Below are 24,370 nucleotides of genomic sequence, written 5' to 3' on the forward strand. Positions count from 1 at the left end.
GCAAAAAACAGTGAGTTAATTCCCATCCAAACCTCAGCTCTAATTCAGTGTTGACACTTGGGTGCTCCAAAGGCTCGATTTGGGGACCAGGTGGAAGTTGCATAAAAATCTGGACATGCTTGAATCTTGCCCATGATCAAAGCCCCCAGTGACCTCATCCCATCACAAGCCTTGGCGAGAGCCATGGAAGGGGCACAGAGGAGTGAGCGTGGCAGGACACAGTACAGGGGCTCAGTGACACAGGATGGAGGTCCTGGTGACACCAACACCAAGCACAGAAAGACCAGAGGGTGCACTTGCACTTCAGGGAGAATTAGAAGAGTCAGTCACAACTGAGCACATCTGCATCTTTGGCTCCTTTTGGGGGAGAATTAGAATTTCACTTTCCCTGCACACAACATATAAAGTTGATTTTGCCCCAAGCAATTAAGCACAGAGGTCTGAGGCCTCCTTCCTTGCATAAGCTTCCATTATACTCAGCAGCAGGATAATCCAATATCTGCTAGAGGCAACTGAACTCTAAACTGAGCCTTCATTCAGACACAAATCAGACTTCAGCTTTCACACTTACCCTCCCTGACCAATGACAGGTAGTATCTTCACATTTTGTTGTATGCTATCTCCATTTTTCTTTTTCGCATAGTACATTCCTTGCCATTCCTGAAAAAAATAATTCAAGTGGAAGGAAGTTCAGATCAAACATGAAGAGAAGCTGTAGCTCCATACCTTCTTCCACTGAAAGCTGCCTCACAATACAAAACCAGGCACGGCTGGTTAAACTGTGCTCAAGCCCTCAAATTTCTCCCCTGTAAGTAATCTGCAGGTCACTGTGCTGCTGCCAATGCAGGACAAATTCCAGGGGAGCAGCCTGGGAATGCTGTGATGGCAACAGCTGAACTCAGGAGCTGTGGGAATTCGCTGCATTCTCTTCCCCATCCTAGAATAGCTGTTGGTGGTCTTCTTTTACAGATGCATATTTTGAGCTGGGCATTTACTAAATACCAAGTGATTAATGAATAATTAAATCTGTCTTCTATGTTCACTTAACACAAACTGCTCAGGCCAATTGCTGTACTTCAGTTGAGCTCAACAAACTGTAGATCAGATCTTATGTATGTGAAAACACCCTCGTGAGGCACACAATATGTATTTATTTATGTGAGACTGACAGATTTCTCAGTCAAGCTGGCCAGAACACAGGTACAGAGAGAATAGTTTTACATTTATGTGGATGGAGCCAGCAAATAAAGACTCCAGCCCACAGAGAACTGCATGGTGACAGGCTGTACAGAAAAGAAAAACATTAAAGGCTTTTCTGAGGATCTGTCAGAGAAGAGAACTGTGAATAACAAACTGTGTAGTGAGCATAATGCCTTCCGTGAGCTGCTTGAGGAATACAAATGAAGATAAAGTAAGCACCACAAAATTCAATGCTCTCATAATTAAAAGTATGCACATCAATAGTTTCCTGACAACCAGGATGAGGTAGAGATGAGTAATTGATCTCTAACCCAGGTAATAAACCCAGGATGTGCACAAAGGGGTGAAGTCATAAACTACAGATTGGATAATTCCCTCATTGAAAGCATATCCTTTTCAAGGCAGGTTATTCACTAATGTGTTCTTCTTAGGCAACAGATCGATTTTTTAACTTGTGAATTTCTAAAACCTGTGAAACTGTGGCAGGAAATGTGTGAGGGAAAAGGTCAGTGCAATTCTGAGAAGCAGGAGGTCCCAGCCAAACTCCTGCTGGTAGGTGAAGTTCTCCCAGGGATGTCACTTAAACATATTTTAAGAACACCATATGCTCCCTCCCAGAGCCTCTGTCAGCAATCCAGCAGAGAGGAGCTATTCCCAAGATGTGCTGTCACTCAGGCCCATGGTTGTGTCTGCACTGGAGCCACACAATCTCCATGGCCAGCTCATGCTGTGGGGATGCTGGGATCAAACCAGAGCAAAGAGCAAACCCCAGAGTGCCATTCCTGACAGAGGGCATCAGAGCTGAGCTCCCAAACTCCATGAGGAAGGCACTATCCACAGTGAGGAACCCCCCAGCTCAGCCTTCCTTTTACACTGGGGCTTCCTGCACCACACAGCAAAGTTCAGAAAATGCTTGCAGAAAACAGAGCAAACCAAAATAAACACCATGAACGCAGTCCCACAGAACTGCAGGCTGAGCTAGAAGGCGCTGCCACAGAGCTTTATCACAGAGTGGGATTGCTCTCCCACCCCCTCTGCAAAGACCTTGCCAACAGTTCCCAAAGGGGGAGAGGAATTGCATGGCCTGTCTGCTTCATCAGTAGGTGTTCATATCACTGCAGAAAAAGCAAAACTAAAGCAGGCTGCAGAGAGCAGAGGCAGCAGGAATTCTAGTCAGAACTGCACATCTTAATGGATGCAATTTGAATCATGAAACAGTAGAATGAAGGAAAGCACAACTCCTTTTTAACTCCTCAAGTATGGATGGACGAACATTTCAATAACATTGGCTTGTGGCAAATTACAGACAGCTGTAGTAACAAAAAATTAACTTCCAGAGATATGTTTTTTGCTAAGAGAACTTGCTCACAGCACTATGCTTGTCAGCACAAGAGATGAAATGCTGCAAGAGTCCATCTTCCTAAATTCCATTTGAAGACAAGATAAATTTCATGCAGTTTAGATTTTTCCAAAGATCAGAAAAACTTGCTTTCTATTATTTTTATTACTCTGTATGTATAGTACCATATTTGTTCAAAACAAAAGTCAAACCTGTTGACAGGAGATTATCACAGCAGCAGACAGTTTCCTTTTTTTGATGTGCTGTAACCTACACCAACCTACTTTGCTGTAGCCAAAATATGACCTATTGTAGTGAGAAGCAACTTCTAAATTTAGGATATAAAGAAATCACAAGTCTGAAAACTACACAAAGACCACATCAGAATGATCCAGGTAACTCAGGAACCTCTGAAAATGCGGTAATATCTTGACACAAATGATGTCAAAACTTCAAGTATTTCAAAGGTTGTTCCTCACAGTTAACCTCTACTTGCAAATGATTCCTGTAATAATTTAATTGGCAATTCATTTTTCTATTAACACATAAATTCAAGGTTGTATAGATTACATATTATACAATGTTCCAGAGGGAAACACAGAACACCTGCAAACAGAATATATCCACCTAAAACAGCTTAGGCTGCTGAGACAGACAGGTTTAAGTAGGCAGCATTTCATTAGCCCTCACTGTTAAAGCCACACAGTCAGGAGTAAAATTAGTACAAGGAAGGAGATGAATTAGATTTAGATTTCTATCACTCATAGAGTAAAATATATTTCCATTATTAATGAATTTTTTATCAGCTCACTAAAATATTAAAAAAATTTATCACTTTATATCTTGAGAATTGATAGTGTGGATTTAAAGCCTGACACATCTAATGCATTTGAATTATAACTTAATAAATACTCCCTCCTAACATCAGTTTTGTACTGCACACATTTACTGAAATAACTTCAGTCAGGCAACAGAAGGGTGAAGCACCATAACCCAAATTACTGCCTGGGACCTCTTCCAACAGGCCAACACGGGTGGAAATGAGCGACACAATCTCCTTGAAATGCACCTGGAATCTGCACCCAGCTTTTGCCACTGAGGCTGTGCCAGCACCCTGACCTCCAGAGCAGGACTCACCACAACTCTGCATTTGTACTTTTAGATCCAGAGTGACTCCCTTGGGCACGCCCTGCCCTGTGCCAATGCTGTGCTGCCTCCCAGGACAGTGCCCCTGACCCTGGGCCATGGAGCATCGTCCAACACAGCCCTTCCCAAACCCCTCTGTGCAGCCTCCATCCCCTGCTCCTACAAGGCACTCTGTCATGTTCAATGACAGCAGGAACCAGCTCGTCTCCGAGCAGTGAACCCTTCTAATGGAAATCCATTAGACAGCTCCCATGCCATTAGGGAATTAAACAGACTGGCAGCTGGCACTGCCAGTCACTTCCAAGTGACATTGCAAATGTCTCCTTGGTATTTTTACATTCTGAACTTGCAAATCAGCTTCCACATTTCATGGTGAAATTCTTCAATATGGTACTTTTCTCATTTACATAGCACCAGATAACATGTGCATCCATCTCATTTTTCTTTGGTACTCCCACACCATTTGCTATGAACAGCATAAATTATAAAGAAACGCAGCAAGTCACTTATTTTTGTAAAACAAGTATCTCTACCAAGCAAGAAAAGAGAAAGAAGCCCTTAAAAATGAGAAATTTTTTACTTCCTGTTCTTGTTTTAAGTTGCAAATGCTGTGTGTCTGTGAAGCTGCAAGTCACAATGTGTTTCACTGCTGGACTACAATAACTTATTCAGGTAGCAAATAAAAGTGATTCAATTCCATTACTCACCTTTCCTATCTTTATGCAGGAATTAATAGTATCTAGGAAATCAGCTTTTTTTTCATTTATAGGCACTTCTGTTAATTCCTTTTCTATTAGTTCACCTATTTGATAGCCCATCATTGTTTCAAAAGCAGGATTGACGTACTGTGAGATAAAAAAAACAAAAACAGACACCCATTCAACAGAATACTTAAAACACAAGAGAATCCCTTGTTTTGCTAGCTTAACCAGGAGATCTCTTTCCCAGCCCAAAATAAGTGTCTGCATGTACTACTCCTGAGAGAGATGCTCACATTTTTTCTTTGTGAAGCAAACCAGGAATTTCCATGCTAGAACAGTTGTGCAGAGTGTGTGCATGTCAGCAAAGAGAGGGAAATTACACAAACAGCTGAGTATCACATATCCACAGAGTTTAGACAGACAACATAAATTCCTGAAAAACTGGCTCTGTCAGTTCCCAAACCAATAAACCTCAAACCTACCTCAGTGTTCCTAAAAATCACCAACTGGATGTTGGAATACCATAGGAATATTATCCATATCTATTGGCAAATTCATCACCTGATTCTGTGTCAGGGCCAGCCAGCCCTATCCCCCTGTCCAGGCCAGGCCCAGCCAAGCAGAGTGGAAGCAGTGGGATTTAATAAAGCAGGCTGCTCCCTAAAGCGAATGTTGCATTTCACTGCAGTTTTTGGCCCTTGTCCAACAAAGCTGAACACTGGTACCCAGAGCCCACCCCTTCCTGGCCTCTCACTGCTGAGGTACAAGCACAGTCTTGGCACAGCAGCTTCTGAAAGCCTTACAATATTTTACAATATTAAACTTACAACTTACAATGTTTTCATGTGAGAGAAAGGAAAAAGAGCCACTCTACATCTAATGTTCTCCTCTAAAAGCTCCATCCCAAAGGATCCCTTCCTTCCCCTCCCTGGGCCTGCTGCAGTTCCAGGACTCCTGGAAGTGGCACTTCTCTCAAACCCTGGGGCTGTCAGCAAGTCTGGTCTGCAAAAAGTGTATTTAAAACAACCTCAGGATGTGTTCTGTTATTTTTGTAAAAGGGATGAAGGAGGCACATCCTTCAATGAAGTTGCCATTGTCAAGATTTGGCTCAAGAAGGCACAATTTGTATGCATGTTACAATTCCCAGGGGCTTAGACTCAAGCTCTTTACTGATAATAAAATCACTTGTCACTGCTTCATGGCTAGGGATGGAACTAACTCCTTTAAAAAGATGATGGTTTTCAGAACTGCAAAACTAAGCACAATTTCTTTTCCCTGTTTTAAAGATATTTCTAAGAGAGGATTACATTCAAAAACAGTTGGCCCAAAAATTCTGATACATCAAACAGTATCAGATTTTAGGAAAAAACAAGTACAATTATTTGAATAGAACATCCATTCAATTTTAAAGAGCATCAAATTAACATCAAATATTTTTGGAAAAGAGCGCACATAAGCCAGCGGCTGCATTCATTCTTGATTCTTGATACAGAGAAGGAATGAATAATAGAGATAAGGAGTCAATACAAAAAATAGAAACAAGAGAGTAAATTCTTATTCATTCAGAAACAGCAATCTCCATTAGAATTTATTTGATTTATGCCAGACACTTTAAATGGAGAAAATTCTACTCTACAGCTAAAATCACTCCAATCTTTCAGAACCATTAAGTTAGATTAGATTCTTGTGCTGTAAGAAAGAGTAAGTGTAATCATAGACAAAATAAAACACAGAGGAATTTTTCTGTAGTTATGACTGGAACAAACCTGTATTACATGGTCTTCACTTGTGATCTCAATGGCTTCTTGACTTTTCTCTAATGCTGTAAATAATGAATTACATGCCCTGGAGAAAAAAGAAAAAGGCATCAAAAGAATTTTATCCACTTTATTCTTCTTATATATGAAAATAAAGTATTACAACTCCATACTGAATAATGTTGCAGTCTAACAATTAATGTATTTTCTTCAAGTAACTGACATTCTATAATTAACTACTGCAGATTAAAATAAATACTCTATTAAAGATCTGGCAAAATTGAAAATTCTTTGTTGATAATAATTTTGGTAAAATTACCTTAGTTTGAATTGTGCCTGCACCTGTCCAAATTCCAGCTGAATCAATTCATTGTAACAGGCCATTCTACTAGAATTTTCTACATATCTCTGCAAATAGAAGGTTAGAAATATTTCATTAATACACATTCCTGTCTGCAAGGATTTGAAGGTCTGATTTCTTTTGCTTGCTAAAGAACCAGAAGAGAAGCAGATATGCCAAAAATGAACATACTGGGACAAGAGCAATGAGAGATTATTTTTTGGTACTAGCAAAATTTTTCAAGTTACTGCATTTTGAAAAGGTGACAGATCCTCACGGCAATGAGGTTCAACCGTCCTGTTTACTCTCTGTGATTGTTGGCAAGATCATTGTAATTTTTTTTAAATCCACTTTTAGCTTTCTTAAAATAATAATGAAATGTTAAAATTTGAAATTATTATGAGTTTCCAACTGCTAATATACCAAATTTTCTATACAGATGACAATAAAATTTTCTGTGAAATACACCTTTATTGACCTTGGGGTCAATGATCTCAGTATTTTCACTTTTTAAAAACCATTTCATATTTACCAGGTATGAGCCTGAATGTTAAATCTTTGTTCACACTAAACTCCCACAGACATGGATATTTTGGGCAGGACAACTGATTATCACAGGTAAGCCACCACAATCTAAGCTGCTAAACAAAATTTTCTATGCTTTGCCATTAGCCCCATTTCCAAGGCTCTGAGCCATAAATAATTCAGAACCTGTGTTGAATTACTTATGTGCCCTCTGGAATGACTCTGTTCATATAAATGCCATTATCTTCAGGCTGTAGCATTTCCTGGATCAGGCCCATACTAGGAATAAGCAGATGGGCGCAAATGGAACGTGATGGAACAGCAAAAATCTGGAGAGCACGCAACCAAATATTTGGAATTGTGCTGTGAACCAGGCCCAACCTTGTTCTAGTGTCAGCTGAAGGCAATAAGGTGCCCATTTAACTGATGCACTAATTAGCACCTTTCCTGCTCAGCTGGAACAGTTGCCAAGGAACAGATGCAGTGCAATGCTTCTCAGGTGCCTCCAAACAATAGCTAATAGCACTTGACAGTGTGTGAAACCTGTTTACAATGGGAATTGGCATTTGACAGAAGAAATTTCCCACAGCACATTCTGTTGTTCACTGCAAGCTGCTCTCTGACTCTGCCACTAATCAATTTGTCAATGTCAACTTTTCAAGGGAACGATCATGTATTTAATCTGAAATTAATGCTTGAAGTAGAGAAGTCAGTCCCACTCCTTACATCCCCAAGAGTGTCATGTCAACACTCAGAATTGGGACACAGAAGAATGAGCAGCTCAAAAAGAATCTACAGGTCGGATCACTGTCACAAATGGTGACTGGCAGCCAAACTTCTGGAGAGCTTCTTGCATGGCAATGCTGGAATGCCAGAGCAAGGCAGCCGAGCACAGCACATACCCTTGTGAAGCCAGCAGAGATCAGGGGCAAGATGGATGACTCCTCACGATCAGGGTGCCTTTGAAACAAGGAGGATAAATCAGAGATTCTGTAATTAACTCAGACCAAATTTCACAATCCATTCATCTACTTGTACCCCAGATGCCACACTGAGGCTAATGCTGCTAGATCCTTACAGGATATAGGAATAAAACAGATTTTTTGTAATTTTTATAAGCTTTCATCTTTGGCATGGATAAGCCAAAATGTTATTTTCCGTGCATGTAATGAGCTGCTTACATCAAAAAAACTCTAATGCTTCAAGGAAACCAATTATTGAGCTAGATAATTGGACTTTTTCTGTACTGGATCCTTGTTGTTTATGCTGGCATTAGTCAGCACAGCCAAAGTTTTAAGAAATTACTGTTATCTGAATGCACCAAATCTTAGATGGGCAACTCAAGGTGCCTGAATGAAGATGGATTTTCTGGTGTTGCCTACCCACTGCCTTCTAGTAATTCACATTTGGGACACATTCCCAAATGAAGTATCTGAATACTCAGGCTATAACTGTTAAAAGAGCCTTCAACATACATGAATGTATGGCTGGAATCAGGAAGAAAAGCCATTATAGGAAGGGTCTGTCAATAGGCAGATTGAAGCTGGTCATGTGTAGCACATGGCACAATAGCTTTGATTTATGCAGGAAGTTTTGGATCTTGAAATGTTTAGGGTCCTTTTTTTTTGGTAGAGATGGTAGTGTGTTTTTAATGGTAAATTTCAACACCTCAGAACTGCTTGTCAGAATTAATGTGTTCTGAGAAATGGCCATTCCCAAATTATACTTGGAGGAAATTATCTTCCACTTATTTCATTTCATGAAATACACAGAATTTCTTTATTTTTCACATTTACATTATTTTACAGGTAATGGTTTCAAAGGAGGGGGAAGGAAACAGCACATGCAGTACTTTACTGAGATGTCATAATCTCTTTTGCTTTTAAAAACTGCTGTGGTCAGATAACACTTTGTACTGATCAAATTGTTCTATGTCACTTTTCACACTCAGTGGATCTCTGGTTTTCATATTGAAAGAATATTGAAATATTGAGATTATTCATATTGAAAGGTAGATTAAGAAAGGTTCAAAACACAAGAGAGTTTTGTAGAGCAGGATGTGCAGAAGTTGTTTGAAACATCCTGTGAAAGCCTGCAGTGATGGGGGGAGTGTGAGGAGGAACCCAAAAGAAAACTCCAAGTGAGATTCTTGAGTTAAAAACCTAGAAATTAAAAAAAAACCAATTTCTGTCCCAATCCTATGGTCAAGTATAGTAAAAACTATGGTACAGCACATTATTATTAGCACAGTAGGAAGATCTAATTCAGGTTTTTTAATGTTAATGTTTTTCAGGTTAACTTTTACAATGGTAAGATTCACAGTTTTGATCACAAGGAAAAGGAAAGATATGAGTATTTACCTTTGTACTACACAAATAATGACTGTGTTTTCTGAGGCTTTTGTTGTTCTGATAGACCTTTAAATAAAAAACAAACCATTTAAATTCTTTTTAAGTTCACATTTCAAAAAACATGACTTTATAGAACCTTCAGACAGCACTTTTCTTAAAATATCTTTTTTTAATCATTTAAACATTTAAAAACAAAAAAATGTCAAATCCTGAGCCTGCTGCTAAGAAAGGAGAATAAATGATATCTGAGACTCCATGAACACAGATTAATCTACAACTCAAGTACTCCCAGTGGGGGAATAGCAAAAAATATCCTCTCTGAAACAGCATTTAATGGACTTGTTTGAAGGGCTTGGCCTCACTCATTTAAGGTGCGTTTCACTGAATTCTGGGGCAGATTGGTAAAAATAGAACACAGGGAACAGCACTGCTACCTAGTGCTGGCCGGACAAAGATCTCATCCACTTGTCCCAGCCCAGCGAGAGCCTTTGGCCCAGCAGAGTCCCCAGGGCACACAGTGTGACCCTGGCACCCACCCACAGCCTTGCTCACATTCCCAGGGCGATTTCACTGCGGAGCCTCTGGAGCAAGGCACTGCTGCCTGCCCAGGCTCTGTGGAGAGAGACTCAAATCCTTCCCTCCTTTTTTCACACTTCACAGCAGTTTCTAAAGTTATTTTTGGAATCTGTTTGCAAATTTGCTCTTCATAACGTACTTTCAAATGTTGTAGGTATGGAAATGTGCACACCAAACATTGCCTGTTAGCACTGGGACTTATTCAACAGGAAGTGACATTCCAAAAAAATTAGAACATTAATGAAGTTAATTAATTAATTTAGGTTCTTTGTGGCACATGCTATCCTTGCAGTTTATTTAGTGTGAAAACAAGGAACCAGGTATTTGAAAAAAAAACCCCAAGCAACAAAATGAAACACAAAAAATATCCAGCAGTTCACTATGGCAACAAACTTGTACACTGTGGCTCCAAGCCAGATGGAGCTTCAGAGACCCTAGGACACAACCAAAAATGCTGCTGCTATCAGATGTAACACACTGAAGTAACAGTATTTGATGCTGCCAGTGCATACCTGTCTAAAACCAAAAAAAAAAAAATCACTGCTCTATAGAGTTTATAAAAACACCATATAAAAGCAAAAAACCTGATGCTGTGTTAACTATATTGTTAAGCATTAATTACACTGAAATGGTGCTTACCTGCATAATGCTTCTGCATCAAAGTATCTGGAATGCCTATGGTCAATGATGATAATGTCATGGTGCTTATCTAGAAAACATTCCAGTGCAGACTGGGGGGTCCTGGCAAGGTTGCAGCGGAATCCAGCCTTGTCACACGCCCAGCGGAACCCGCTGCTCTGCTCGTCCTCCTCAGCAAACACCAAAAGTACCTGGGTGGGGCATCACAAACAAGCCTTACACTTACAGGGGATTCTGTGACCTTTTCCTCTTCTAAATATGGCTTTTAAAGCCACTTTTGAGGCTTAATCCATTGTTTTTAAGAGAATTGCTTTCTACAGACCACTGATTTTCTTATAGTTGTCTGTATACAGAGGTGTTTCAAGTGGATGCGACAGTCTGCCCAAGCCATGGCATATCCACATGGGAAGAACAAGTTTTGGAACTGCCTCTCTTGTCATTATCTATAGAAAGAGCTCAGGCAATCTGAGACAAGATGCCTGAGTGTACATGAACTGACAGTGAGTCCACTTCTCTGAAACTGTCTCACATGCAGCCTTTTTCTTGGGGTTTATTTTTCTTGCCAGGATCATATTTCAGAAAAGGGAAAAAAAAAACCCAAACCAAACCCAACAACAACAACAACAAAACCCCACAGTTCATCTTATGTGAATAAGTATTTAATGCTGCTTCAATGGCATGACAAAAAAATCTGCTTTCCTTTCCATCTCATCCTAATCTCCCAAAGTAGTGGATGCTGCCCACTCTGTGGGGTTTCTGCAAACTCTGGACAGGCTGGTCAAAAGGAACTCATGCCAGACTGAACTCATAAGCAGTACCACTGTATACGGAGTATGTCCCCATGTGACTCCTACACAAAGCCTGCCATGGGATTTATATGACAGAAGGAGATTATCATAGCTGAAATCCAGAACTGGAGGTCAGACCTGGGAGCCACTATTGGCTGTGCCCTAACTTGCCTTGTAATTTCCAGTAACTAATCTCTCTAAGCCTTTTTAAAATCAACACAATGCCTATAGACTAAAAGTATGATAAGGCCCAATTCCTTTAAAATGTATTTCCAGTTCTAGGATTTAATACAGCAAAGAAGATTAACAAAGTCTGCTAAGGAAGACTCACTGAGGTAATTGTACTTTGTGTCAGGATAATGTTTGCAGAAGAAAACTTCTCTTGCCTGAAAGGATACAGCATGGCAGACAATGGATCTGTGCTGATTCTGGGGATGGCTCAGCACATGCAGCTTTTTGGGAGAAATGGGTAACTAAGCCAGCATTTGGTCTGTTGTCCCAAGACACCAATCTTTCAGAAGTTGAATCAAACCACACTCAGATATGTTTTGGTCAGGCAAAGTGAAGCAGGTGTGACTCCCATCACATCCCACTGCTGTTTATCTTCTGTGTGATTTTAGGAACTCCAGTGCTGTTACAATTTGGACCAGGCTGGTGAAATGTACACCAGTAAATCTTAACATTCCCATGTACTGCATATATTTGTAAGAATGAAGGATTTTGCACACATTCAGTTCAGGTGCCTGCAAAACTGTTTGCAAAAATCATGTCACGGCTGTGTTTAGTGAAGTTAATCTATAACACTCCTTAAGAGGGGGAGAACGGATTTCATAATAGCACAGAAACTCAGGAGATCTGAGTTGTATGACTGACTCTGGCAAGAATGCAATGTTGCCTACCTTCTCCCTCCCTCATACCTGCCAGCTATATTACCAGCATAAATCAGCAGCATTTCAGAGTGGTCTGTAACTGTACAAAAGTGACACAATCACTAAAAACAATACAGGTGGCAGAAATACTCAAGGACTATTCTGATTTTGGGGAACAGCTGGATGAGGATGTCCTAAGATCTGATTTTTGATGATATTGCTGTTCTGACAATGGCTCGAGAAGAAGATGTTAAACTGCAGTTCTTAAGACAGACATTTTCAAATTATTAGGTCTACATTGCCTCTGCTGAGGAGTTCTGCAATTCCTGACAGAGGAACACCTGGGATGATTAATGGTTCAGTATGCCTTGGGTTATAGGAGAATTTCCAAAGGATTCCAAAGGAATCACAGATCTCTAAACCTCATGTCCATCCCAGACAAAGTAAGGGAACAAATGACATAAACCATTTATTAATAAAGGGATAAAAACGGATTAATTATTTTCAGCCAGTAATGAACAACTAAAAAATATATTTTGCCAAGCTCACTTCATATCTTTTGTAATGATATTACAAGTTTGGTTGGCTTGGTATCAGTTTGATGAGATTGTGATTAAGAATTTTACTACCAGTAAAATACAAAACGAGGCACAAACTAAGTTGATTACAAGGTAACTGACAGCAGAAAAAATAAATAGCTCTATTTTTATGAGCTGAGAGATGGTTGGAGAAAACAGGCAGAGGTTTTAGGACATCACATAGACAGAATGCCATTATAAAAATCTGTTATGTGCACATTATCTCTTGATCAAAATTCTCTGTGAAAATCTCTATAATCCAAGAAGTTCTAGTCGTAAATTTTAACATCTATGATATTTTAGAAATCAAGACTTCAGTTTGAACTGCTGTGTTACCTGAAGTTGATCTTGATGAAGTCTCATAGGGCCAAACTGCACATCTGTTACTGGTGCCTAGAAGAAAGAAGAAGGGAACTCATTAATGAATAATACCTAAGGAAGAAGAAAAATTATGTCTGTTATCTCCCTCCTCCGTGGAAGGAGGGCAATGACCACAACAGCTTCTCTTTTATATCATTAATCAAACTTCAACATGAATGACTCTTCAACTGGTATAAGACTACTTCTAAAGGAGTTAAACACATAAATACAGAGGGACACTCTAATGAGATTACACAGGTTTGGTTCTTTGAGAATTCCCACCAGGCAAGCATCAGCACTTTCAATGTACTTAAATATTTTTTACCTCTTGTCCCAGAAATAAAAGCTAAAAAGCAGGAATAACAATGTTCCCCATGCAAGATAGGAAACAAAGTCCAGCATTGGTCCTTGGAGTCACATGGACTCTTCAAAAGTAACTGGAGTTAAGAAATCAGAAGAAAATAATACTTGGCAATGCAGTAAATGTAAGGTATCTCTGAACTGAAACATTAAAAGAAAAGGACTGTTGAGCACAAAGGTGGCATTTTTACATTGTTCTTTTTCAAAATTAAAACCCACTCAAAGATCAGATTTATTGCTTTGCAACCTATAATTTTTCCAGTAAGTAGTTTCAAAGAATCATCAGCACATCCCACATAAAAATCTTTTAGAACTGCACACTCCACTCTTTCCATGACCTTAATGCTCCATTGCTCAGCCCTAAGGGTATGTAATTTGTGTTTTTATTTATTTATCAACTTGGAAGTCATCACTGCAATATTAAATAAGCAACAAACACAAGTCAAGGCAAAATGGCAACACAGTGCTTACAAAAGCATGCCAGGAACCAGTGTTTGCTTGTCTTGCTTAAGTGGGTCTTTAAGAGATGATATTAAAATGACATGGAGGGGTTTCAGATTTATTCAGCCACTGGGGTCAGATTGGCTTAGTTCAAATACACTCCAGTCATTTCTGGTTTTCTGATCTTGAGACCAAAACTCTCTCTTCAGTCGGAAAACTCAAGCTGCTTTACTCTCCCCTGTGGTACACCATACAATTATTCAAAATCTGCACTACAAAACAGCAAAGACTTTTGCTGGTAGCACACATAACAGGGGAGAATCCAGCTCTTTGCACCAGTGTTACTGGGCTTGCAGTCCTGAATCAGTAGGATCAGCAGAAGTGCCGAAGGCCATGGAGAAAACATGTCACTTGAGTAAAAGACACCTAAAAGATGCCTTTTTACAGTTACTTCTCTGACCAGAACTGCACTTCAAATCAAAGCTTGGACTTTTTGACTTCTACCTGGCAGCATAAAACAGGGAGTGTTCCGTGTCACCAGGCAATGGCCTGAGCTGGAGGGTTCAGATCCAGAGCTGAACCTCACTGGCAGCTGGGGGGATGCAGAATGACTCATGGAAAGAAGTGCCAGCGTACCCTTGGACCATCAGTCCCAGCTCAAAGGGAATTTTAACAAATAAGATAAACACAGTATTGCCATTTACTGCTTTTCAGATGCTTCTTTCTTCCAGTTCATGAACGAACAGTAATTGAAGTATTTAAAGGACTGAGCCTGAAAACCACTTTTCTGGCAGAAATCTGTGGCTATTGCTGCAATGAAAATACCTGTCTATGCACCATTTACGCCTAAGTCACAAGAAGTGACCAGATGAGATAACCTGGCTTGTTACACATTAACTTGCTGTCCTGAGTAGAATCAAAGCCCTGGTCTGCATCTCAGCTGGAAAATTTTGGTGAACTCCAGTTAATTCTTAATCCTCTTGAAATCTGCTCAAACAACTTGATTAATCATTTAAACTTTTTGTGTGCTGCAGGTAGCACTGAGGAGTAACATGCCAATTAAGGATTGTGTCAAAAATCAAGGCTTCAGCAAGGATTAACAGAAACTCTCAACTATTGCTGAACTAAATGAGCTTTTAAAATATCTAATGCTTTTAAAAAATCTAATGCTGCAAACTTATAACAAAACCAAACACAGCCAAAGCTCACACTTATAGTAACTGCACAAGCACATCTTTATTCACTCACACTTTCTTCTACTTCTTCCTTGGAATTTGTTACCTAGTGGAAGAGCCCGAGTACATTTTCAGATCGGCAGACACGACTCAGGCATGTGCCAGCCTTCCAGGCAGGCACAGATTGGGAAAAGTGTCTGAGAAGGCAGAGGTGGGACTGGCTGTGGGTTCCTGGAGCTGGCTGTGATGGGCTGGCTCTGCTGCCAAAGCGCTGCTGACGCAGAGCCCGTCAGCGCCGCGCATGCGGCTTCTCCAACACTCACAGCACCTGCAGCCCTCTCACACCCTCCGACCCCTCAGCTACTGCTGGTAGCACTCACTGCCCCTCAAATTTGCCCTCCTTATTTGAACACTGAATTTTTTTGTCCTGTGGAACCAGCCCTGCCTCTGGCACAAAGTGGGATTCAGCCCAAGACAACAGCACGAGCTGTAAGTGACTGACAGCTGTCAGCAGGGAAGGTCATCCCCTGACTGCTGTGAGCAGCTCAACACTCAGAAATGATCTCTGTGTTGTAGCAGCTGCACTGCAAACACTGGAACTGCTGATAGAAATAGTCTATGTTTCCAATGCCCTGAGAAAAGTGAATGTTGGGTAAATAAAAACAAGTGAAATAAGCTTTAAAAACACAGACCTACACAACTGTGACTGATCTCATTAAAGTACAACAAAGTCAGCCCTGACCCAATGTAACCTGCTAAAGTACTTCTTTCTATGAGTCATTCTTCATATTTTACCAGAACAGAACCTGCAGGAATAGTCTGTTCATCACTGCTGGATTGTTTTTTCTTTCTTCCTACTTCTGGAGAAACTTCAGATGCTCAGTGAATAAATGCAGAAAGGAATAAAGGATGGACATAAAGCCAGCTTGATTCACATGCTCCCTTTGGTGATAAATTGCCTGGCTGGTGACAGGGACAGATCTATGCAGCCCGTGGGTGTCCTGTTTGCTAGAAGTGGTGTATCCTGGCATTCTCCAAAATATCTCTTACCATTATCCATTGAGGAGGAGAGCACACCTAACATTTTGGGCAGAATTAGCTCCCAAAAGATCCTTTGGCTATTAACCTTCATGCAATACTCCTACTATGGAGGTTCAAATACATTCCTTCTGGAGGCTGATTTTCTTACAAGATCTCTTAGCTGAAGCTTTAGTGGGATGTTTTAAAGCAGAGCCTGTGCGGCCCAGGGCAACACTCGGCACTGCCCACCCACGGGAGGGGCTGCTGGTGCCTGGGGCAGCAGGAATGACACCCACAGAGCTCCATCCCTTCCTTTCTGCCACGGCAGGAGCTGTGCTGGTGCCAGGAGTGGCTCCTGCTCTGCCCATTCCATGCACAGCCTGGCAGTACATCCCCCAAGGGCAGCTGGCAGCACTTCTGCTCCTCTGCCAGGTGGGCACTGCTGCCCTTTCCTGCGGCTCACTGCAACAAAGAGTGCCGTCAACTTCTGCTGAATGGATTGCAGATGGGAGCTGCTGCTGGAGGGCAACATCTGCATTCAGTGGGCAGACAGTCAGAATCTCTGACTCACTGTAATATATGACAAATAACCTCAGTGATTAGACACATGACTTCACTGTTAGTCCTATTGGAATACAGCCAACAAAATTCATCATTTTCCTCAGATCAATGTTTTAAGGTATCATCAAAATTTTTTATCTGATTTTAAAATACATACTTATATTTTCTACATATACTAGGTACATGATATGAATCTGCATGAGTTGACTCATGACACAAGAATTAACAGTCTTCATTATCAAGATATGCTGGAAGTCACAGGACTGTTAACATAAACTTAATTTTTGTAATTCTAAGAAAACCAGAGATGCATTTTACAAAGGAGAAAACTCCTTTCTCTTAATCCACCATTTTAGGCATAGATTTATCACCCCAGAAAACAAAGGCTCAAATGAACTGATAGACTTATACAATTCCCTAAACTTTTATTGATTCAGGTTCTATTTGCTGCAAAGAATTGAAATCTGCATGAGAATATACTTCCTCAGAAACCTTAGCCAAATCTTCCTGGATGCTGAAAGCTGGGAAATAGACAATTTCCTACAAACTGGCATGGCAAGGTGCAGGATCTTGTCCAGCCAGGTCATGCCAGCATGGTTCCTCTTTCTCAACAGGGAAAGGTGTTGTGACTTGTTGCAGCTCATACTTCTGGGCAAGAAAGTCTCCATGTTCAGGATCAAGTTTTCACAATTCACATTTTTCTTTGCTTATCATAACACTCATCACTTTCTGAAGTATATGAACACGAATCCAATCCATGTTCATTTACCTACTCCTTTCTCCAACAAAATGAACATCTGTAGATGACTTAAGACTCAGCTTCCTATTTTCCATGTGCTTTCTGCTGGACACTGAACATCACTGTTCATGTCTTCCTTGCACACTTTGACAGCACTCTTTTGTTACCAACTCAACATCAGTGCAAGTAACATCAAATGCTGCCCAAGCAGATCTTCCTAACAGGCACAGCATAAAATTAATTTTATACTTCACAGACTGAATTCCAACCTGGTTAGCAAATCCAGTGAAATCCAGAGCAATTCAAATACAATGAAAATATACTGGATTTACTTCAGTGTAAATGGAATGGGAGTCTGGCCCTATGCAGCTATTTCTTTTGTTGTTTGGAGGCCACAACAGTTTGAATAAAGAATAAAGAGAACAAAGTGTCCAAGGTTTCTGCCTTTGCTCAACAGACTCAAGGACAAAGGTAAACTTGGCCTTCAAAGACCCTGTGCTGAACAGTCAGTTTATTCTTTGCTGAAATACAAAGACATGAGTTCTGAAGAGTGATTAAAATTTACCAAAACTGCTCTTCAACCTGGATGAAACCAGTTATTCCAGTCCTTGATATTTTTTTCCTATTTCTGCTTCATAAAAGATGTAGACAAATGTCACAGACTCTGAACTCATAATGTTGCATCCTGACTCAGTGCTTTGATAAAATCTAGCATTTAGATTAATCTAAATCGTGTTTTCACTGATGCATCTCTCTCAACAAACGAATACAGATTTCTATCTGTATCACAAGGCCTGCAGATCACTCAATGTTTTGTTCTGGCATAATTTTTCTTTTATCTATTTCCTGGTTTAAATTGATTCCTAGAAAAATTACCTACAATGCTGCCATGTAACAATACAGCAGACAGTAAGTGATGGGTAACACACCCTCTGTTTTCTTAATCTTAAGTTTTAGTACCATTTTCAGACGCATTTTACATAAATGAGCTCTTGAGAGCCCAATTCTGGCCTCCAATTCACATCATTAGCAACACACAATTTTGACAGCTTACAGTTTTTGTGAGGAGAAAAGCTTTATTGAGTGTAATGAGTTGCCAGAGTTCTCACATGAGGATGCTGGCCGTTCTCTGGGCATGTAACCAGACACGAGACCAAATTTCTTATTCCCAATGAACTGGCAACAACTTCCCTCTGCCAAAATCCCGCAGCTCTTCCATTACTCAGCCTGGGGGCAATTTTTGTGTTAACCCAGGCCCTGAGGAAGCCTCCCAGGAAATTTACACCCTGGTGGAACTGGGACTGCTTTATGGGAGTGCCATCCAAGCTCCACCAGGGCTCTCCCTGGCACAGCTGATTTTTGGCTTATGTTCAGCTTGCCAACATGCCAACCACTAATATATATGTTTGTTTGTTTGTGTTCTGGGCCTGGTTGCCCACTGCATTTCCTCAGTGCCAGAGTGAAGCCAAGTTAGAACTGAACTGCAGCAATGCTGTTGTGAAATCACACTTGCTGCACACTTCAGACATAATCAAGAACTCCCATTCTCTACTGTTTATAAGTTCTCCCCTTATGCTTTACAGGAAACTTTCAAACTGCAAGCGTAGCACATGCAGAAGTGAATCATTCTGTTTGGCTGGGAATAATTAACAGTGCTGTCCCAAAGTGACTTGGATTCTCATCTGCGCTGTGGTGGGGCCTGCATGGCCTCAGGCCCAGACCAGGGGCCCTCTGTGGTCACGTTGTACAGTGACAGCAGAAAAAGCCAGCCAGCAGTGCCTGCCACTGGAAAAGGGCTGAACTTTTACACAGAACAGCCTGACAAACTGGGGGATGCTTTTAGGTCCTGATACAGTATTGAAATGATAAAATAAATGTCATTATTGCTCATGTCTATGGAACAGATCTTCAGCCTTGAAAAGGGAGGTTGCTGGTTTCATTTTGACATTCAAAGGAACTGAGGCACTGAGAGAGAGAGACGACTCCATCTCCCCTTGTGCTGAGCCCTGGCATCCCTGGGCAGGGTGCGCAGTGCCCCTCCTTGCTGGCCAACTGGTCATACTGGGACCATTATACTGGGACACACCCACTTATTTCTGAAATTCAACATTGTGTAGGTGATAACTCAAACAAGTTATATCACATCTCAGTAATCACAGCAGTACTGCAGGTTTCTAAGCTAAGCAGGTACAACTCCCACAAAGCAACTCTGCAAATCTCACACTACACACTTACACAAGAGTGCTCACTGTCAATGAATCACACAGCAAAAAGGGATGGAATACATCAGCCAAATCAGAAAAAGAGAGCCCTTTACTCATTAATCCACACTGACTTTTCTGTCCAGTGAGAACAAAGTTGAATGGAAACCAGTCCTCATATCAAATCCAGCAAGTTATATTTGCTGCAGCATCCACCTGATTCAAAGACCCCTTTTAGACCTGCATTTTATCAACAAGTACACTGGGCTTGAAATTTCATCTATTTGTCTGAGAAAAAAAGTGAATCATTCACTCCACAACAACAAGTGTGAATAACCTTAACATTGGTCTGTCTGTGCTTCATGGTTGTCATTTTGCCAAACCCTATTCTGACCAACCAGCCCAGAATTTAAAGTGCCCTAAGTCTTCATAATCTCAAGATTTGAGATGGCTCACTGGGGTCTTCATTAAGATCACCCTTTCTGACTGAAAGTGCTGGCAAGAACTTCTCCATTTGGGCCAAATATGCACAGAGCTTTGTCTGGAGGCTGTGAGGTCTCCCCATACTGAATCCCTGGGCTGCTCACTGAACTGAAGTCAAGTATTTCTGTGCGGTGAGGGCATGCTGTGGAGCATCTGTAGTTATATCCTGCACTAAGAGAAAACCAGCTTAAATGATCTGGCCTGTACTTTAGAAGAATTTTTTAAACCCTATAATAATGGTTTTCTATACATAGGTTGCAGAAATTGATGCCTTTATCAATGCAAAAAAAAAAAAAAGAAGAAGTATGAAGATTTTCAGCTGTTCAAACAGGAACAGATTGTGCAACATGGAGAAACTGAATTGCTTCAGATGAAGCAAAAAGAAAGAGGTCATCTTTAAGGCACTAGCACCTAATTCCATGTTTTATTAGTTTCTGACAAAATTCAAGGTCAGATACAACACCCTGCACTTCAGAGTGAATGCCCTGCCAAGTCAGGCACCCCTGGCACTCTGGGCTTACATGAGGGGAGGGTTGTGATTGCTCTGTGAGATGGAGCCTCATGGGCAGCTGGACAGCACATCTGGGTGGGTATTGCACCTTGCTGAGTTTCAGCAGCTCTTCCCCTGTACTCCAGCAGCCCTGAGGCTCCTCCGTTTTCCCCTTTGCAACCAGGACCAGCCACGCTGCCTCTCACAAAATGCTTTAATGGCAGCCACATAAAACAATGTGCCTAGCAACTCCCAGAAGGCTGAGAGTCTCCTTTCCTCTCCCCTCTTCCCCTCAGCTGACACAGGTCTGGTTATTCCACTGGCTGGGAGAGCTGTAGCTGAGCTCTGGGGACCAGCTCAGCCTCCTACACCAGCATTTTACAAAAGTTTCACTGTGCTGTCCTCTCTCATCTGCTGGCAGCAGTAACTTTCACCCAGATGCAAAGGCTGGCCAAGTCAACAGAGAAGAAACTGGTCTGTAAGTCTTGCAGGTCATCAGCCAAAACATGTTCCAAATCAGAGCATTAAATATATTGGGGTTCATGTAACTCCAAACAAATAAATGCAGCCTTTGGCTTTACCAACACCTTTGTCAAATGGGAAAGGAACTTCTCACTCGTCTGCTGTTGCCTCAGGTGTATTAATTTTACAGGCAGGCTGTGGCTGACTTTCCATCCCCCCAGCTTGAGCAGACACTTCAGTACAAATACAACATTCTTCTGGCCCTGGGGGAAATTCTTCCTGCCTGCATTTTAACAGTTGAACTGCACAGCACTCTGGGAGACTTAAATATGGCACAGTAGTTCTATTGTTTAATATGATTAAAACTGCTTGCTCTCTTGTGATTCTGTAAGATCCTGAAGTATAGCAGTAAGTGCTAATCTGTTTCCTATCTATCAGCTAATTCTGTTTTTTTCTGGCGGATACCACTTACTAATTTTATTTTAGAGAGGATTAAAGATGCATCAGAACACAACAGAACTCCATTATCAGTTTTCATTTTTTCCTTATGCATATGAATTTCAGTGACAGTTTTCTTTGAACCATCTGGATTTGAACAGACTCATCTGACTAAAAGGAAGTTCCAGTCTACCAGGAAGTTTTCCAGCTACTTTATGCCAGACAAACTTTTCATGGCTTGATCTACCAACACTGCAATCATCACAAACAGACCAAGCAAAGCAAGAGTGTACAGCCCAAAAATAGCAGAATTCAGTCAGTAGATCTGCTGGGCTTCCTAGAAGTTCTCCATATTGTCCTAAACCTCCATTTGTTAAGGAATAAACTTGCTTTTCTATTGTCAGTAGTAACATATTTTGTGTGCTGACACAGTTCAGCCTTTACTGACCACTGTAATTTTTTCCACCTGCTGCCATCTGTTATCTTTATCCCCATTTCTCCAGCCTGTGCAGAAGTGGGATCCTGGATGTGCCAGTTTACTGCTCCAAGACTGGATGGTGACAGCACGAAGCTGCTGCCTCCTCCTCCTCCTTCCCTCTTCTCCCAGCCATGTGGCACACACAGCACCCTCACACAGCTCACTCAGGGGTCTGGGAACCTGCTGGGCATCACCAGAACTCTTTGGGGCTCCAGGGGTGTGCCCTGCCCACCTTCAGGGCACACAAACCCACCTGTGCTCATCCAGCGCCCGCCTGGGAGCTGCTCTGAGCACCAGCAAAGGTGCTGTCTCTGGGGTGGGATGTTGCAGGTAGAATAAATGCAAAGTCAGGGGACAGCAGCCAGCAGAGCAAAGGAGAAATGTTAATTACTGATAATGAACATAACTGTATTTTTGTCTATTGAGTACATGTTTCTCAGACTGAGTGGAACTGTCAATTGACACTTGAGAAAACCAAGAGGAGTTCTTGGCAGTCAAACCTTTTCTAAATAGGGAACTTTGTCTCCAGCAAATGAAGACTTGAGACTGCAGGCATATTCAAGATGTCTTGTTTTTAAAAACTGAGGAAATTCACAGTAGAACATTCTTTTTTTCACTCTAAAGTTTAGCATTAATTTTGCTTGTTCGCAGCTATAACCAATGCGACAAACTAACTTCAAGTTTTAAGATAAGGATGAAAACAGACAAAAATATTTAAGAGTCTTGGGCATCCCTTTCTTTTGACCACTGGGAACTCCACTGGCAGAGGGGAGGAGTGACTGGCCCCTAGTACAGATGTCTCTTCATTGCTGAGGACCTACAGGGTAGTCTGAAACCCAACACCGTTTTTCTGCCTGACTCCTGTTCACTAACTCACAGTGCTGCTGCCAGCCCACAGGGCTCGTTAAACATCACACGCCTGCGATGGGATCACGGGGTTTTTTTTTCCTTAAGTATAAAACCATTTTACAGTTATGCCAATCCTCCTAACTCTGCATGTCTTTAATAAAGTGGGATTTTCATTATGATCAGAACTGCAATTAAGTAGAATTTATTGCAACAAAGCAGTTTTTCATTCTAGTTTTCTTGTAAATATAATTTCACTCTATCTGGATTTGTGGTAGGCACACTTCATTTCATTTCATTTAAATGAAAGAATCTGTGTAATTATACTATTATCTTTGATACAAAGCAATCCTGCATCTTCTGCCTACAAGTACCATTTCCTTTACAAAAGAACTGCTGGATATGCCAAAGGAGATGCTGCTGGTACAAAATAAATTATTATTTTGTACCAGCAGCACAATTTTCTCCATAGAAACGCAGAAGCAATCAATACATTACCAACTCCTAGCAAAGTTTCTCAGTGTTAAAGCTGGGGCAGGCCTCAGCCCAGGAGCCTCCCACAAGGCAGCTCTTTAATAAACAACCCATCATCAAGGAAGCCCTTAAAGCACTCTGACATTGCTTTAACTGGGAAACAAATCCAGCTGGGTATCAAATATCCACTTAAGATGAAATCCTGCCCTGCTGTCCAAACATACTCTCTCCAGGTACCATGTTAGCATTCCTCAAACTGAGTACACAGGCCATAATTATCCAGATAACAATCTATACGTGTTGAATAGCCTCATATAAATTATTTAACCTTGAGATTTCCAGGAAAGAGAGATAACATCTGGAGATACTTGCATCAAATACATTTACAAGTTGCATGGCATCAGTGAAGCTTTGTCACAGAGAGCTGCTGCAGTCACAAAGTTTGAAAGATTTGCAAAGATCTGTAACATGGGGGGTAAGAAGAGAAGATGCAAAAACACTGAGTAAATCTTTAATGTAAACATGTGTTCACCTGCAAACTGCCTAGCATAAGTGCTCCATAAACTATGAAAGCTTATAAGCAGTGGTTGAAAGGTGCATTTGGTCGAGCAGATGTGGACTTTTCATGTGTCATTTGAAGAGACATTATAGAGCAGTGCTTGTCTTGCCTATAACAAGGGTGGGTGTCAGAAATTTTTAACTCAGAACCTTTATGAGACTCCTCAGGTTCCCGGTCCTCAGACCCCCGAGTGGGCCCTTCCACAGGGCCTGTCTGAACAGCAGCATCATGTGCTGCCTCTGAAACAAGCAGATTCTCTGCTCCTCCCTGCAAGGACTGCCAAAATGTGAGCCGACACTAGGGCAGCAAAAACAACTTCTCAGATATTAGGATCAGCAGGTGCCTTATCACCTTCTGCACAATTTTATTGACACCTAAATTTATCTGTCTCATCCAAAAAGGTCTGATGTTGCAGCTGAGAGTGGCACAAATGCTTTACAACAGGAACCAGTGCTGGGGCTGTGCACGGGTGGC

At 41.2% G+C, this 24,370-nt stretch overlaps 1 protein-coding gene across 5 annotated transcripts in view; it reads right to left on the reverse strand.

The window, feature by feature from the left end:
* The window catches only part of LOC102071221 (high affinity cAMP-specific and IBMX-insensitive 3',5'-cyclic phosphodiesterase 8A), a 162,865-nt gene that overhangs the window by 42,926 nt on the left and 95,569 nt on the right, over nt 1-24,370 (reverse strand). For all 5 annotated transcript variants that reach the window (XM_074549284.1, XM_005483389.4, XM_074549283.1 and 2 more), the window contains 8 exons: nt 13,146-13,202; nt 10,575-10,765; nt 9,369-9,425; nt 7,911-7,968; nt 6,463-6,551; nt 6,153-6,231; nt 4,393-4,530; nt 572-660 (listed from right to left, as the gene is read on the reverse strand). In XM_074549284.1, coding sequence (XP_074405385.1) covers nt 572-660; nt 4,393-4,530; nt 6,153-6,231; nt 6,463-6,551; nt 7,911-7,968; nt 9,369-9,425; nt 10,575-10,765; nt 13,146-13,202 — 758 coding nt within the window. The remainder of the gene's footprint in view (nt 1-571; nt 661-4,392; nt 4,531-6,152; nt 6,232-6,462; nt 6,552-7,910; nt 7,969-9,368; nt 9,426-10,574; nt 10,766-13,145; nt 13,203-24,370) is intronic.

The sequence above is a fragment of the Zonotrichia albicollis genome, chromosome 11, assembly GCF_047830755.1.
Source record: "Zonotrichia albicollis isolate bZonAlb1 chromosome 11, bZonAlb1.hap1, whole genome shotgun sequence".
In the NCBI taxonomy this organism is placed as follows: domain Eukaryota; kingdom Metazoa; phylum Chordata; class Aves; order Passeriformes; family Passerellidae; genus Zonotrichia; species Zonotrichia albicollis.